This window comes from Furipterus horrens, unplaced genomic scaffold (assembly GCF_987537825.1).
Source record: "Furipterus horrens unplaced genomic scaffold, mFurHor1.1.pri manual_scaffold_4, whole genome shotgun sequence".
Taxonomy (NCBI): Eukaryota; Metazoa; Chordata; class Mammalia; order Chiroptera; family Furipteridae; genus Furipterus; species Furipterus horrens.
In genome coordinates this window covers 172,197,432-172,213,708 of record NW_028327174.1, presented here as the reverse complement: position 1 = coordinate 172,213,708, position 16,277 = coordinate 172,197,432, and the positions used below count along the sequence as shown (strand labels likewise).

The following is a 16,277-nucleotide window of genomic DNA, read 5'->3' as shown; positions in this document are numbered from 1 at the left end:
CCATTCATCCTGTTAACTTGATATATTTTCTGAATTCTGTTTTTTCAGAGCATTTTGGTAACACTTTTTTTTCCCTGTGCTTTCACTTAAACTCTTGGTTTTTTTTTTTTTTTTTTTTTTTTTTTTTGGTGGGTTAGGAGGGCTTCAAGGCTCACAAATTGAAGAGCTTGGTTTCGGAAAGTCTCAGAGGGGCAGCAAGCGGCAGGAAAAACACGAAATTTAAGGGACCTTCAGAGTACAGGGCGCGGTTGCTGGGTCATCAGCAACTTGAAACGTTTCTTGATGGTGATGCGCTGTCGAGAGTACTTGTCGTCTGGGGAAAACCGAGCAGGATGGGCCGAGCAGGTCTGTTGTCCCACAGGGTCCAACTTCTTCAGGGTATAGACCCGGTCTCCCTGTTCATTGAGGTAAAACTGGAGGAACATGATCACGCTGGAGTTGGAGGTCCCGATTCCGTCTGCAGTTCAGCCTAACTTAAACTCTTGGTTTTATTTCTCAAAGGGTTTTGCTAAATATCTTAAACATGAAGACGTTTTTTATGAACACAAATTCAGCTATTCTGACATTTCAGTATTAGTGTGGAGAACCATAGTGACAGAAAATAAGCTCCTGAATTTGTTTAGCAGGCATTCTTAGAAGCATTATTTTTATTTTTAAAAATATTTTATTTATTTATTTTTAGAGACACGGGAAGGAAGGGAGAGAATCATTAATGTGTGGTTGCCTCTCACGCGCTCCCAACTGGGGACCTGGCCTGCAACCCAGGCATGTGCCCTGACTGGGAATCAAATCAGCGACTCTTTTGTTCATAGGCTGACGCTCAGTCCACTCAGCCACACCAGTCAGGGCCCAGAAGCATTCTTTTTTTAAAAGTTTTTTTGCAAGATAACATTTGCAATATTTCTGAAAATGGCCTGTTGTAGTTAACAGTTTATGAATATATAAACCAGAGCAGTAAACCTTAATTAAAAGATAAAACTGATTATTCCCAGTAAAGAATACTTAAATTTAAAGTAAGCAGTGTACTTTCAATGTTTCACAAAGCAGTTGTTCAGGGTCAGCCATGGAACAGGGGCCATTATTTATAGCCTAATGACCTATTCATTATCAAATGTGGGTTGATGATTGGAATAGAGATTTAAAATCTTAATATTTATACAGATAAGTGAATTAGTAAAATTTTAATAGTTTGGAACAAAAAAGAGTTCATGGTTTTCCTGATAAGTGAGGGTTCAGGTACATTATATCAAAATATTTGGTTGAACTAGCAAGGGTACACGGACTAAAAGTTTTTTGTAAATCAGAAAACTCAATTTTATTTGACTTTGGGTGGTGGGCACACAATGCAATATACAGATGATGTGTTATAGAATTGTACACTTGAAATCTATATAATTTTATTAACCAATGTCACCCCAATAAGTTTAATTTTAAAAACCCTCAGTCTTGGCATTCATTCAACTTAGTTTGATTTCTGTACCTGCAGATTTTCATCACCAGATGGCACTCCTATAAGGAGAAATTCCCACTGTGTTACATTTAATGTGCCTCATTTATTTTCATAAATAGGGTCAGTGAGGAATAAGTAGTTTAAAAGATAAATGAGAAAACGGTCATATAATTTAGTAAAAAAAAAAAAACTGTTTGGAAATCTGTAAGTACAATCATGTGCCATTCTGAGAAATGTGTTGTTAGGCAATTTTATCATTGTGCAAACATAGATTGCAGTTACATAAACCTAGACGGTATGGCCTCGTCTGCAAACTTGTGCAGCTTGTTATTGTATTGAATACTACAGGCAATTGTAACACAGTGGTAAGTATTTGTGTATCTAAACATATCACAGGTACAGAAAAATATGGTATAAAAGATTTTTTAAAATGCTACACTTGTATAGGGCAATTACCATGAATGAGGCTTGCAGAACTGGTAGTTGCTCTGGGTGAGTGAGTGAGTGATGAGTGAATGGGAAGGTTTAGGACATTACTGTAGACTTTAAACACTACACTTAGGCTGCACTAAATTTATAAAGCAATATGAGATTAAACCAGGCACAAGAGAGGATGATGCAAACAATGGACATGAGATGCATCAGGCTACTGCCAGTGTAACATGGCTTACTGTTTTATAGCAAACTTAAAATTTCAATTATAGTTGGCATTCAGTATTATTTTTTATAATTTCAGGTGTACAGCATGGTGGTTAGACATTTATATATTATATGAAGTGATCCCTCCCATTGGTACCTTACCTGGCATGGTACCTAGTTATTACAGTGTTATTGACTATAGTCCCTGCTATACTTTTCATCCCTGTGTCTCTCTTGTAACTATCAATTTGTACTATTAATCCTTTCCCCTTTTTTATGCAACCTCTCAGCCCACCTTCCCTCTGGCAACCACCATTTTCTTCTTTTATCTATGAGACTATTTCTGTTTTTTACTTTGTTCTTTAGATTCCACGTATAAGTGAAATCATGGTATATGTCTTTATCTGTCTGACTTATTTCACATAGCATAGTACCCTCTAGGTCCATTCATATCACTTGGCCAGGCAGATTTTGACTGGATGCTTACTTTAGATACTTAAGATAGAATTATAGAGCATTAGTGCTTGAGGTGATTTTAGAAATAATCAAGTAATCCCTTTACTTCAGAAATGCTGATATGTTTTACATTTGTATGGTGCTTCACAGTTCAAAAATGTGTTCGTTCATGTGTATTTATTAATAACTGAGACCCTTAAACTCATAAAATTCTCAATAGTGATAAAACAAGGAATTTTCTTCCATTTAATACAACCAAAACAAAACTCAAATCAACACTATCTCAGAATTGTTAAACTTCAAAAAGGATGCAAAGTGTGTGCTCATACTGAGAGACAGATTTGAATATAGTAAAAAATTTTAAACCATATTGGACTTGTGAGATAATTCTGGTTAATTGGTTATTTGCTGTTATTGTGTGTCAAAGGCAGTGCAGTAATATACCTGTGGCCTTTATCTAGCATTCCAGTTAAGAGAGGACCTATTGCGAAGATAAGTAAATAATATTAGGACAGATAATGCAGAAAAAAATGTTTCAAACCTTTTCTAGCTAAAATAGGTTGGGGACAGAGTTTTTCTTGTATGCCAGAATTGATAAATAATTATGGTTAGTCTCCTGTCCAAAAGATATCTAGAAATTCTAGTATAATGTCATTTCATTAACCTGGAATTTATTAAGATTTGTAAATAGGGGGACATTGTTTCACTTCTTGTGAATGCTAGCTTTGAGGTCTCCGTAACTGATAGTTCTGGAAAACAGAATACAGTTTATTGTTCGTTGAAATGCTTGACTCTGCTATGATTTGCTCTTTCTTAGGTCATTCTTTTTGTTTTGTGTTTTGTTTTCTTTTGTTCTTTTTTTTTTAATCTTTATCTGTTTTCTTTCCCTTTTTTCCTTTTTATCTAGGTATTTTATTTATTTATTTATTTTTCCGGCTATTCTTAATTTCTAAGTTACCAGCTTCAGGGGGTCTCTCTGGAGCACGCCCACACCATTCTTCCCTCTCGGGCATGCACCTTTACTTTTCTCTCCTAAACTCTAAGGGTCCCCACAAGACTTGTAACTAGGGGAGCAATGGCAGTGGCAGCTTGTCCTGGTTATACCCCCAAACCTGTTTCTAAGGCTTCTTTTTCTCTGACCTTTCAGAGAGCTAATAGCAGCCCTGCCATGGCTCACTTCTTTCCTATAACGTTTCTAGACAGCTAAAGAAGAGCAATGCCTAGGTTCGTTCCTGTTGCTTCTATCCTAGACTTTTCAATGAGCTAAAAGTAGCCCTGCCTTGACTTGGCTCACTTCTTTTATTTTAAAAATACTTATTTTATCCTCAACCAAGGACATATTTTCATTGCTTTTTAGAAAGAGAGGAAGGGGGGAAGAGATATACATCAATTGGCAGCCCTCCCATATGTGCCCCAAACAGAGATCGAACCCACAACCTGGGCATGTGCCTTCATGGGGAATTGAACCCACAACTTTTCAGTCTATGGGATGATATGCTCCAACCGAATCACACTATGACTGACTTCTCAGTGAGTCCATGTAGCCCAGTGTGGCCTACTTCATTCCTGTTTCTAGAGAGCCAAAGCAGAGTACCGCCTAGGCTCTCCCCTGTTGTGTCTTCTACCTTAAGCCCTTTCTCTGTTTCACTGGCGCCAGCTTCAAAACCAGAGTTCAAAGTTACCTGGATTTGTGTTCTGAAATCTTTCCTGCATGAAGTTAAGAACCCACACACTACTGGGAGTCCAAGGCAGACCTGTTCTTGGCCTGGTCCCTTTCCAGTGATACTTCCAGAAACTTTTTTTGTTTCTTTTCTTTTCTTTTTTTACCACAACCACCTACCCATTAGCTTCCCATCTCTTCTAGTAGAGACACCTTCTGCTCCAAATTTGATTACACAGTATACAGTACCTCTAGGCTTTTGACCTGGCTTGACCCTCACACACATAAAAAATAATAATAAAATTAAAAACCAGATACGTTTGTTAGATTACTGTACTCCTTTCTGTGGGTGGATGCCGCTGAGTAAGCATTGTCAAAGTCTCCTGCCCTGCAGTCGGCGTGTCTAAGTCGGAGTCTCCCAAAGAGCTGGAACAGCTACAAAAGCTCTTTATTGGAGGTTTGAGCTTTGAAACAACAGATGAGAGTCTGAGGAGCCATTTTGAGCAAAGGGGAGCACTCACAGACTGTGTGGTGATGGTGAGATCCTAACACCAAGCACTCCAGAGGCTTTGGGTTTGTCACATACGCCACTGTGGAGGAGGTGGATGCAGCCATGAATGCTAGGCCACACAAGGTGGACAGAAGAGTTGTGGAACCAAGGAGTGCTGTCTCAAGAGAAGATTCTCAAAGATCTGGTGCACACTTAACTGTGAAAAAGATTTTTGTTGGTGGTATTAAAGAAGACACTGAAGAACATCACCTATGAGATTATTTTGAACAGTATGGGAAAATTGAAGTGATCCAAATCATGACTGACCAAGGCAGTGGCAAAAAGAGACTTTGCTTTTGTAACCTTTGATGATCGTGACTCTGTAGACAAGATTGTCATTCAGAAATACCATACCGTAAATGGCCACAACTGTGAAGTAAGGAAAGCCCTATCTAAGCAAGAGATGGCTAGTGCTTCATCCAGCCAGAGAGGTTGAAGTGGTTCTGGAAACTTTGGAGATGGTTGTGGAGGTGGTTTTGGTGGGAATGACCACTTTGGTCGTGGAGGAAACTTCAGTGGTTGAGGTGGCTTTGGTGGTAGCCGTGGTGGTGGTGGCTGTGGTGGCAGTGGGGATGGCTATAATGGATTTGGTAATGATGGAAGCAATTTTGGAGGTGGCGGAAGCTAAAATGATTTTGGCAGTTATAACAATCAATCTTCAAATTTTGGACCCATGAAAGGAGGAAGCTTTGGAGGCAGAAGCTCTGGCCCTTACGGTGGTGGAGGCCAATACTTTGCCAGACCATGAAACCAAGGTGGCTGTGGTGGTTCCAGCAGTAGCAGTAGCTATGGCAGTGGCAGAAGGTTTTAATTACTGCCAGGAAACAAAGCTTAGCAGGAGAGGAGAGCCAGAGAACTGACAGGGATGCTACAGGTTACAACAGATTTGTGAACTCAGCCAGGCACAGTGATGGCAGGCCAAGCTGCTTCAAAGAAGACATGTTTTAGACAATACTCATGTGAATGGGCAAAAAACTCGAGGACTGTATTTGTGACTAATTGTATAACAGGTTATTTTAGTTTCTGTTCTGTGGAAAGTGTAAAGCATTCCAACAATGGGTTTTTAATGTAGTTTTCTTTTTTCTTTTTTTTTTTTTGCACCCATGCTGTTGATTGCTAAATGTAATAGTCTGATCATGATGCTGAATAAATGTGTCTTTAAAAATTAAAAAAATAAATAAATAAACCACTCTAGCTGGTGTGGCTCAGTGGATTGAGCACCAGCCCTCAGGCCAAAAGGTCACCAGTTCAATAAGATTTTATTTATTTACTTTTAGAGAGAGGGGGAGAGAGGGAGAAAGGGAAAGAAACATCCACGTATGATACATAGATTGGTTGCCTCTTTCATGCCCCTGGCTGGGGACCTGGCCCACAACCCGGGCATGTGCCCTGACTGGGAATTGAACCTTGGCGTATGTTCCTGAGTTTCTCCCAACACATAGGTGGTCGTTATCCATTTTCATTCCTTTATGGTGTTCTTTGGTAGAAAGATGTTGAAAACAATGTTTGGATTGTATTGGAAAAACGTTTGGATTTTTCTCTTGAACATGCTAGTACATGTGTTTTGGTGCAGATATATATAATATATAGCAGGAGTTTATAGTCCAGAGTGTGGAATTGCTAAATCATACGGTATGTACCTGTTTATAAAGAAATGCCAAATTGTTATACAAAGTGGTTACATTAGTTTACACTCAAACTAGCAATGAATAAGTTTCTGTTTTTCACTTAACCATTACTAGGTATTGTCATGTTAGAGGTTTTGAAATGGCATCTCCTTGTGATTAAAATTTGCACTTTCTGAAAAGAAATCTGAATTTCTGATTACTGATAAGGTCAAGAATTTTTTAATATATTGATGGGCTATTTTGGTTTCCTACTATGAAGTTCTGATCATCTCTCACTGGTTCTTCTCGAGTAATTTTGTTTCTTCTTGATTTATAGTATTTGTATAATCTAAATACTAATTCTTGTCAGTGTATGTTGATAAAAATTTTCCCAGTTTGTGGTTTGTATTTCACAGGGTCCAGCTACCTTTTTATGAACAAAAGTTTAGAATTTTAAAATTATTTATTAATCCTGGCAACTTTTTATCCTTTGACTTTTTTAAGAAAACCATTACTATAATGAGGTAAAAATTACAAAAATATTGCTTTCCTGGAATCTTTAGTTTTAATTTTTGTATGTTATAAAATACCTGTAAATTGACATTTTTTAGAAGTATATTTTATTGATTATGCTATTACAGTTGTCCCAATTTATTTTCCCTTTGCTCCCCTCTACCTAGTACCCCTCTTCCCTCCAGTAATCCCACCACCCTTAGTTAATGTCCATGGGTCATGCATATAAGTTCTCTGGCTTCACCCTTTCCTGTACTATATTTAACATCCCCCTATTTTGTACCTATCATTTATGTTTCTTAACCCTGCACCATTTCCCTATATCTCCCCCTTCCCCCTCCAAGCTGATAACCCTCCAAATGATCCCCATATCTATGATTCTGCTCCTATTCTTGTTGTTTGCTTAGTTTTTGTTTTTACTTTTTTAGGTTTTGTTGTTGATAGTTGTGATTTTGTTATTATAATGGTCATAGTTTTGATCCTCTTTTTCTTAAATAAGTCCCTTTAACATTTCATATAATAATGGCGTGGTGATGATGGACTCCTTTAGCTTTACCTTGTCTGGGAAGCACTTTTATCTGTCCTTCCATTGTAAATGATAGCTTTGCTGGATAGAGTAATCTTGGTTGTAGGTCCTTGCTTTTCATCACTTTGAATACTTCTTGTCAGTCCTTCTTGCCTGCAAAGTTTCTTTTGAGAAGTCAGCTGATAGCCTTATAGGGACCCCATTGTCGGTAACTCTTCTTTTCTCTTGCTCCTTTTAAGATTCTCTCTTTGTCTTAACCTTTGTCATTTTAATTATTATGTGTCTTGGTGTGTTCCTTTTTGGGTCCAACTTGTTTGGAACTGTGCTTCCTGGACTTGTATGTCTGTTTCCTTTGCCAGATTAGGGAAGTATTCCTTAATTATTTTTTCAGATATGTTTTCAATTTCTTGCTCTTCCTCTTCTCTTTCTGGCACCCTGTGATTTGGATGTTGGTACATTTAAAGTTGTCCCAGAGGTTCCTAAGCCTCTCCTCATTTTTTCAATTCTTGTTTCTTCAGTCCGTACTGGTTGATTGTTTATTTATTCCTTATATTCCAAATTGTTGACTGATACTCTGGCTTCCTTCCCTTCACCATTGGTTTCATGTGGATTTTTCTTTTCTTCATTTTACTTAGTATTGCCTTCACTTCTTCACTTCTTTCCTTCTGTGTTTGCCATACTAAAACCTATCTGTCAAGTCTTTGAGCATCTTTATCACCAGTGTTTTGAACTCTGCACCTGTTAGGTTGGTCATCTCCTCCTCGCTTAGTTCTCCCTCTGGAGCCTTTATCTTCTCTGGTTTTGGGGCCATACTTCTCTGTGTCCTCAACTTGACAGTCCCCTGTGTTTGCCTCTGTGTATGAGGTAGAGCTGTCACACCTGTTACACTTAAGGAGTAGAGCCTTAGGTATTTGTCAGTGCTGGGCTACCCATTTCACTACCTTGTGGCACTGTATGTGGGGGAGGGGTCAGAGAGAGAACATTGCTACTTGCTTAGCACTCACCCCTTTTCCTGTCACTTCTCCTGCTTCCCGTATGTGACTGATAGTCATCTAGCTATGTTCTAGGACCGTTGGGGCCCTCTAAATGGAGTCTCCTGAGAGATGGGCAGTTTTTCCTGCTGCCCCAACCCCCACTGGTTTTCACAGTCAGAAGCAGTGAGGCTTTATTTTCCTGGTTATGGAACTGTGAACTGTGTGGGCTGGCCTGGGACTGGGATCACTCCCCAGGTGACCCTCCCAGCTTTTATAATGTGTGACTGCTCTTTCTGCTTGCCAGCTGCAGCCACTGCCTTGTCGTTGCCACTTCCACCGCCACCACACTGTGTCCTCTCTGCCTTGGCTCCTTGTCTCTGTCCCTCCTACCCATCTGATAAGTATTACTTCTGTATATCTTTTTTGGACTTCCATGCAGTTTGATTACCTGGTAGTTCTAGTTGTTTTTTGTTTTGAGGTAAATGTAATCCTTATGGTTTGGGAGGAGGCGAAGCATGTCTACCTACACCTCCATCTTGGCTGTAAGTGTATATCTTAGTCTTAAAATGGAGATTATACCAAGTTCTATAGGGTATTGTTGAGGATTACAGAGAATCAAAAATATAAAGTATTCGTCTCAGTGCTCAGGACATAGTACATTTGAATAAAAAGTTGTTATTTTCCAAAAAGTTCTGTATGTCCACAGCAATCCCCTGCCCTGTTCTAACTTGTTCCTGGATCTCATTCTCCAGCGGCAGCTACTTTCAAGAAACTCTTAGATATTTCTCCTGCTATTTATGTTTTCCCTCTCCTTCCCTTGTTTCTCACTTTATATTTATACTTTCTCCTCTTGTATCTTCCCAGTATTATGTAATAATTTTTGGTTAAATCACTTTTATAACCATGTAAATGTTACAGTTGAATCATACTGCCTTTTTTTGGACTTGAACCGTTGTTTTTTTCACAGTTGCTTAGATTTCTATATAGCCATGACTGATTAATATCTATATTTTATTTCATATGTGCAAATTAACTTCTTAGGTTGGTCAAAAACATTTTCTTGGAGGCACCTCTTTGCTAGACCTCTCTTCTGCTCTGATTAGATTTGGTTGTTCTAAGGCCTGCTGCTCAGCTGTCATCTTGATTGTTTTTTACTGTCATTTATGGGAGCCTCCTCTCCTATTTTGGATCCTCTTGTTATCTTCAACTGAACTGTTTTCTGTCCCTGTATGACATTCTGTCTTTTCTAGAATGTCATAAAAAATGCAGTCATATAGTACGCAGGCTTTTGAGTTTGGCTTCTTTTACTAAGCATAATATATTTGAATATCATGCATGTTGTCTGCATCAATAGTTGATTTCTTTTTATTGCTGAATGAATTTCAGTTGTATGGCAATGCTACCAGTTATTGACTCTTTGAAGGACTTTAGGCTTATTTGTACTCACAGGGGACTGTGAATATAGGTGCTATGAGTATTTAGATCATTTTGGAGAAAAGTGGCCCATGTCTATCCTAAGTTACAATGGAGGCTGAGAAATTAAGTATTGAGTTTTTTGCCTTCTTTACCAGAGGACAGAATAGTAGTATGTTGTGAATAGATTGGTAGCTAATTCATGGTGTTAATTGCCAACAGCTGCTTCTTGCTTTGCTTTTGTTTCTGTTTTGTTTGTTTTAGGAGTTTCCTGAGTTTTAGATATTGCATGTGTGAACTAAACTTGCTTCTGTCATCACATTGGTTAATATCTTTGCTTAGTGTAGAATTCTAGGTTGGAAATTAAACTAAGGTGTTGCACTGTTTTTTTAAAATTTGTAGTAAAATATATATAAAATGAAATCATGAAGCAGTAACTTTCCATTCTCCCCTACTCCCAGTCCCTGGTAATCACCATTCAACTTTGACAATGAATTTTGACTATTCTAAATAACTTAACAGTATATAAGTAGTCATATAGTATTTGTCCTTTTTGACTGGCTTATTTCATTTAGCATAATGTCCTCAAGATTCATCCAGCTGTAGCATGTGTCAGAATTCCCATCCTTTTTAAGGCTGAATAATAAATAGTTTATTGTATGTATATACCACAGGTGCTTTATCCATTCATCTGTTGATAGAAACTTCAGTGGTTTCCATTTTTTAGCTATTGTGAATAATGCTGCTATGAACACGGGTGTACACATGTTTCTTCAAGACCCTTCAGTTTTTGGGGGGTATTACTGGAAGTGGAATTAGTGAATCATATGGTAATTCTATTTTTAATTTTTTTGAGTAACTGCCATATTTTCCATAGTGGCTGCACCATTTTACATTCCTACCAGCCATATACAGGGGTTCCAATTTATCTTCATCCTCGCCAAAACTTATGTTCTATTTTTTATTTTTTATTATAGCCATTCTAATGGGTGTGAAGTGATATTTCATTGTTGTAATCATGTTTTGATGCTATATTATATTTAGTTATATGCTTGGCACTTAAGTAGCTGTTCAGTATATATTTGTTGAACAAATATAGTAAATATTATGCACAATTGTTTTGTCTCCTTGGAAGATTTATATTTTATGTGGCTTTTGCCTTTTAAGTATAGCTTGTTCCTGCACATCACATTTTGAATTGGATTATTGCCAGGTAAAACCTTGGCTGGACATAATTTTTTTCTTGGGGTTCAAATACTAACTGCAAAGGGGAAGAGTAGATAAAACCACATGTAGTGGTAACTACGTACAGGGTCAGACCAAAGTAGGTTTACAGTGTATGTGAAACAAAGTTTATTCTTATATTATTTATTAATTATTTTACTATTTTCCATACAAACAACTGTAAACTTACTTTTGCCCCACATTGTATAGAGGTAAAATAATTGCTGGTTAAAATTCATGGTATTTGAGATTTTTGTTCAGAATCTCTATATTGGTAAACCTTAGACTTTTAGTTTGTGTTCGTGAAATTGGCATAAAATATGCCAGGAAAATCTAAAATCTTAAAGGGTGGTTTTCTTGAATTTGTGTTCTAGAGAACCTTTGATTTAGCTCATGTTTACTTCTTATTCCTGTATTTTATCCTTGCCTTTTACTATGATTTGCAACTTTTACTCACCTTGCCTGCTTTCTTGCAGATTTTCTGTATTGTACATACATTATTTTGTATATACTGTATATGATGACTTCGGTGAGCAATGACCGTTCCCGAGGTGCTCGGGAAAAAACACAGATTTCAGCAGCACAGGCAACACAACTACAGAAACAAGTAGTACAGGTAAGTTTTTGTGGAACTCTTTATTTGTCATGTTTAGAATTATGGAAATTTAGGAAGTACATAATGCTTGAGTGTTTCCTTTGTAGGAAATCTCAGGATTAAAAATTTATTTATTTATTTATTTTTAGAAAGAGGAGAAGGGAGGGAAAAAGAGGGAGAGAAACAATTGGTTGCCTCTTGCATGCCCCCAGCTGGGGACCTGGCCCGAAATCCAGGCATGTGCCCTGGCTGGGAATCAAACCAGCGATCTTTCTGGTTCACAGGCTGTCACTAAATCCACTGAGCCACACCAGCCAGGGTAGGACTTTGAATCTTATTTTTAAAACATAGATAGTATATAATAGGAAAGAGGAAATATTACTAATTCAGGTACAATTGAATATTGTTCCTTAACTATTTAATCCTGAGCTTTTTTTTGCTACCTATTAGCATCTGGGCTGTCTCTTTCTTTATTACAGTATGAATCTTAAGTGTGTCCCTGGAATGTACTATTTTAACCCAAAGTATATAGAGAAATACTACTCTGAAGTAGAGATATATCTGAATTATCTTTCAAAAAGCTGCCTTTTCTTTCAAGCATTGTTACCTGGAAAGAGAGCTTTAATCTTAGAATATCTTAATTAACAAGCTTCATTTGTATAAAATAATTAGTGTTAAATAGTCCCTCCTCACTTTGTTTATATTATTATTGTAAATGATGCGTGACAATCTTAAGTAAAATGCTAAGTGCAGTACCTGGTATGAAATTGAGCACTTTATACATGTTATTCATTACATTGGCAAACCTTTTTTCAGAGGTGGTATGGAGGTAAGTAAATAAACCTTATGCAGTCCATTATAATTTCAGGTTGATGATTTGAGTATACTTTGATAGCTAATTACAAGTGCTTTTTATAATTATATATACCCAAGTGCCCTGTTGATATTAAGGGATACAGGGAGTGGACTGTACCTAATAGTTGCATTATATTTTTAAATATAAAGTTAGCCTTGTATTTTGTTGCTACCAACACACATATATCTCTGTTATTCAGTGCTTGCTCCTAAATACACTTACCCTAATAGGTATTTATTCATAACTGATCAAGAAAGACTGTCTGTTGGAAAAATTTGGACTTTTTTGACTAGGCCTTCCCTTTTTAGATAAATGCTTAAGAAAATGTTTGTTTCATGTACGGCCTCTTATCAAAGAAGAAATACAAGTTATGAGTAACCATAGGTGCAACCCAGCTAATAATCAAAGAAATATAAACTAAAACAAAGATATTTTATTTTTTACCATTTTATCTAATTAGAAGAAACTACTGCCAACTGAGTTGTGGGAAGGATTCCTAGATCTTTAGGTTATTAATTTTATGTTTCATAAAAGAATTGTGAGAATTTCTCAACAGTATTATGCATTAGTAAAATTCATTTTTTTAAGTATATTTTATTGATTATGTTGTTACAGTAGTTCCAACCTTTTTCCCCTTTGCTCCCCTCTGCCCAGTACCCACCTTCGCTCCAGCAATCTCACCCCCTTTAGTTTATGTCCATGGGTCGTGCATATAAGTTCTTTGGCTTCACCCTTTCCTATATATTCTTAACCGATTATGCTTCTTAGTCCCTGCACCATTTCCCCATTTCTCCCTCTTCCCCCTCCCAGCTGATAACCCTCCAAATGATCCCCATACCTATGATTCTGTTCCTATTCTGGTTTGCTTAGTTGGATTTTGTTTTTATTTTTTAGATTCAGTTGTTGATAGTTGTGAGTTTGTTGTCATTTTAGTGTTCACAGTTTTGATCTTCTTTTTCTTAAGTAAGTCCCTTTGACATCTCACATAATAATGGCTTGGTGATGATGAACTCCTTTAGCTTCACCTTGTCTGGGAAGCACTTTATCTGCCCTTCCATTCCAAATGATAGCTTTGCTGGATAGAGTAATCTTGGTTGTAGGTTGCTTTTCATCATATTGAATACTGCTTGCCAGTCCCTTTCTACCTGCAAAGTGTCCTCTGAGAACTCAGCTGCTGGTCCTATAGGCAACACCCTGTAGGCAACTCTCCGCCTCTCTCTTGCTGCCCCCAGGACTCTGTCTTTATTTTTCACCTTTGGTATCTTAGTCATGATGTGTCCTGGTGTGGTCCCCTCTGGGTCCAGCTCACCCGGGACCCTCTGTGCTTCCTGGACCTGTATGTCCATCTCCTCCGCAAAACTTGGGAAGTTTTCCTCATTTTTTTCAATTCTTGCTTCTTCATTCTGCACTGGTTAACTTTTTTTCTTCCTTATGTTCCAAATAATTGATTTGAACCCTGGTTTCCTTCCCTTCACCATTGGTTTTATGTGGATTTTCCTTCATTTCACTTAGTATAGCCTTCACTTCTTCCCTTATGCGCTTGCTGTACTCAAGTATATCTGTCAAGCCTGTGAGCATCTTTATCACCAGTGTTTTGAATTCTTTATCTTTTAGGTTGGCTATCTTCTCATCTGTTAGGTTGGCTATCTCCTTGTTGCTTAGTTCTCCCACTGGAACCTTGATCCATTTCCCCTTTTGGTCCATACTTCTCTGTCTCCTCATTCTGAGAGGCTGCTGTGTTTGTTTGCCTCCGCGTTACAGGTAGAGCTGTTGTGCCTGTTACATTGTAAGGGGCAGAGCCTTAGGGATTCATCAGTACAGGGCGACCTGTTTCACTACATTGTGGCGCTGTATGTGGGGGAGGGGTCTGAGAGGGAACAGTGTCGCCTGCCCAGCATTTGCCCCTTTTCCAGGCACTTCTTCCACTTCCGCACTGGCTGGCGCCCCTCTAGCTGCTGCCCTGGCTGTCATTCCCAGAGTGGGTGGGTCTGCGGACGTTTATGACTGTGGGGTCCCTTTAAATAAGCGGACTCTACTGAGACCGGCAGTTTCTACCTCCGCCCCAACCCCTACTGGTCTGCACAGTCAGAAGCAATGAGGCTTGATTTTCCTTGGTACTGGTACCGTGAGCTTCAAGGCCTGATAAGGAGCTGGGAACCATCCCCAGGTGTCCCTCCTGACTTTAAAACGTGTGACTGCGCTTTCTGCCGGCCTGGTGCTGCCGCCGCCGCCGCTGCCTCCGCCACACCACGCCCTCTCCACCCAAGCTCTGCCCCTCTTACCTGTCTGGATGAGCACTTCTTCCCCATAGCTTTGTTTGCTGGACTTCCATGCAGTTTGATTTTCTGGAACTTCTGGTTGTTTCTAGTTTGGGGTAGTTGTATTCCTTCTTAGTTGTGGAGGGAGACGCAGCGTGTCTATCTATGCCTCCATCTTGGCCGGAAATCCCATGTTTGTTTATGCATTAATTCCATTCTCTGAAATATATCCTAAGAAAAAACCTTAAAGGGGAGGTTTTAGCCCAGACTGGGTTGCTTAGTAAGTTAGAATGTGGTCCTCATACATGAAGGTTGCAGGTTTGATCTCGGGTCCAGGGCACATACAAGAAGTGATGATCTGTTGTTTTTGTTTTTGCCTTAAATATTTTTTTTTACTTATTTTTAGAGAGGGGGAAAGGGAGGGAGAAAGAGAGGGAGAAAAACATCAATGTGTGGTTGCGTCTTGACCTGGGCCTCCAACTTTGGTCCTGCCTTGCAACCCAGGCATGTGCCCTGACTGGGAATCAAACTGGCAACCCTTTGGTTCACAGGCTGGCGCTCAATCCACTGAGCCACATCAGCCAGGGCTGATGATCTGTTTTTAATGTAGTGTATCATGATAAATAAGAGCATAAGTTTGTCCTATATACTGGTGGTGATCGATCAATTTTATCATTTGTTTAAAGTGATGTTTCTCTAGTATCATGTGGGAAGAGAAAAACTTTAGTTTTTAAACATTTAAAATGGTGTATTCTTTGCAGAAAATTCTTCTAAGGAATTAGAACATGCGTGAGGTGTGATGAGGAAGTGGTCACCTTTACTTTTATATATTTCACATAAGTTATGAAGTGACTATGATTATATTTGAAATTATGTTGGGAAATGCTGGGTTTCTGATCAGGTAAGAAAAGATGCAATATTAGACTGTAGCACGACTCTTAAGAAAAAAGACTTAGTAGTCTATGTTAATGATATTTATCTTTGAGTGATGGGCATACGGATGACTTAAAACAAAAACCCTATTTCATCATATTTTTAAACTTCCTGGGTGACAGACAAAAACATTTGGGTTTACCATAAAAGCTGTCAACACGTTCTTTATTGTGAAAATATCTTAGCTCAGTATAAGCCAAGTGACTGAAAGATCCAGAAGAAGAGATTAGTAATGTTGCTTTTCTTGGCAAGATGATTTTTTTTTTTTTTTTAAACTTTGACAGTTGTGTGGTAGATGTCACTAAAGTTTGTTGTTGGGGAGGGTGCATTAACCTTGTTTAACTTTGAATTGCCAGTTGATTCTGCTTATTCCTTTCATTTCACAAGCTGTACACACTTCTGTTCCTAGAGTTCAGCCTGGCAGCTTTCCTATCATACTCTTAATTTATATCTGGTGCTTTGTTTATCTAATGCTTAATTTTCTTCTTGATTAGGATAATTGGCAGAGGTAAAAATATTTAAAGTCCTAATTAAAATGCTTTGTATTTCATTAATATGCTATGTGAATATTGTGAAACTCAACTTGTTAAATGGCTGTTAAGTGCATCAGCTGTGTTTTCAGA

General features: G+C 38.2%; 1 protein-coding gene and 1 pseudogene across 5 annotated transcripts in view; one reads left to right on the top strand and one right to left on the bottom strand.

Moving 5' to 3' along the window:
- Positions 1 to 16,277, top strand: part of UBAP2 (ubiquitin associated protein 2) — a 123,103-nt gene that overhangs the window by 17,388 nt on the left and 89,438 nt on the right. For 4 of the 5 annotated variants that reach the window (XM_090274288.1, XM_090274287.1, XM_090274285.1 and 1 more), the window contains exon 2: positions 11,489 to 11,628. The exons of the other annotated variant lie outside the window; for it this stretch is intronic. In XM_090274288.1, coding sequence (XP_090130414.1) covers positions 11,530 to 11,628 — 99 coding nt within the window. In that variant the 5' untranslated portion in view covers positions 11,489 to 11,529. The remainder of the gene's footprint in view (positions 1 to 11,488; positions 11,629 to 16,277) is intronic. 5 annotated transcript variants of the gene reach the window in all.
- Positions 133 to 469, bottom strand: LOC150013312 (H/ACA ribonucleoprotein complex subunit 3 pseudogene; annotated as a pseudogene).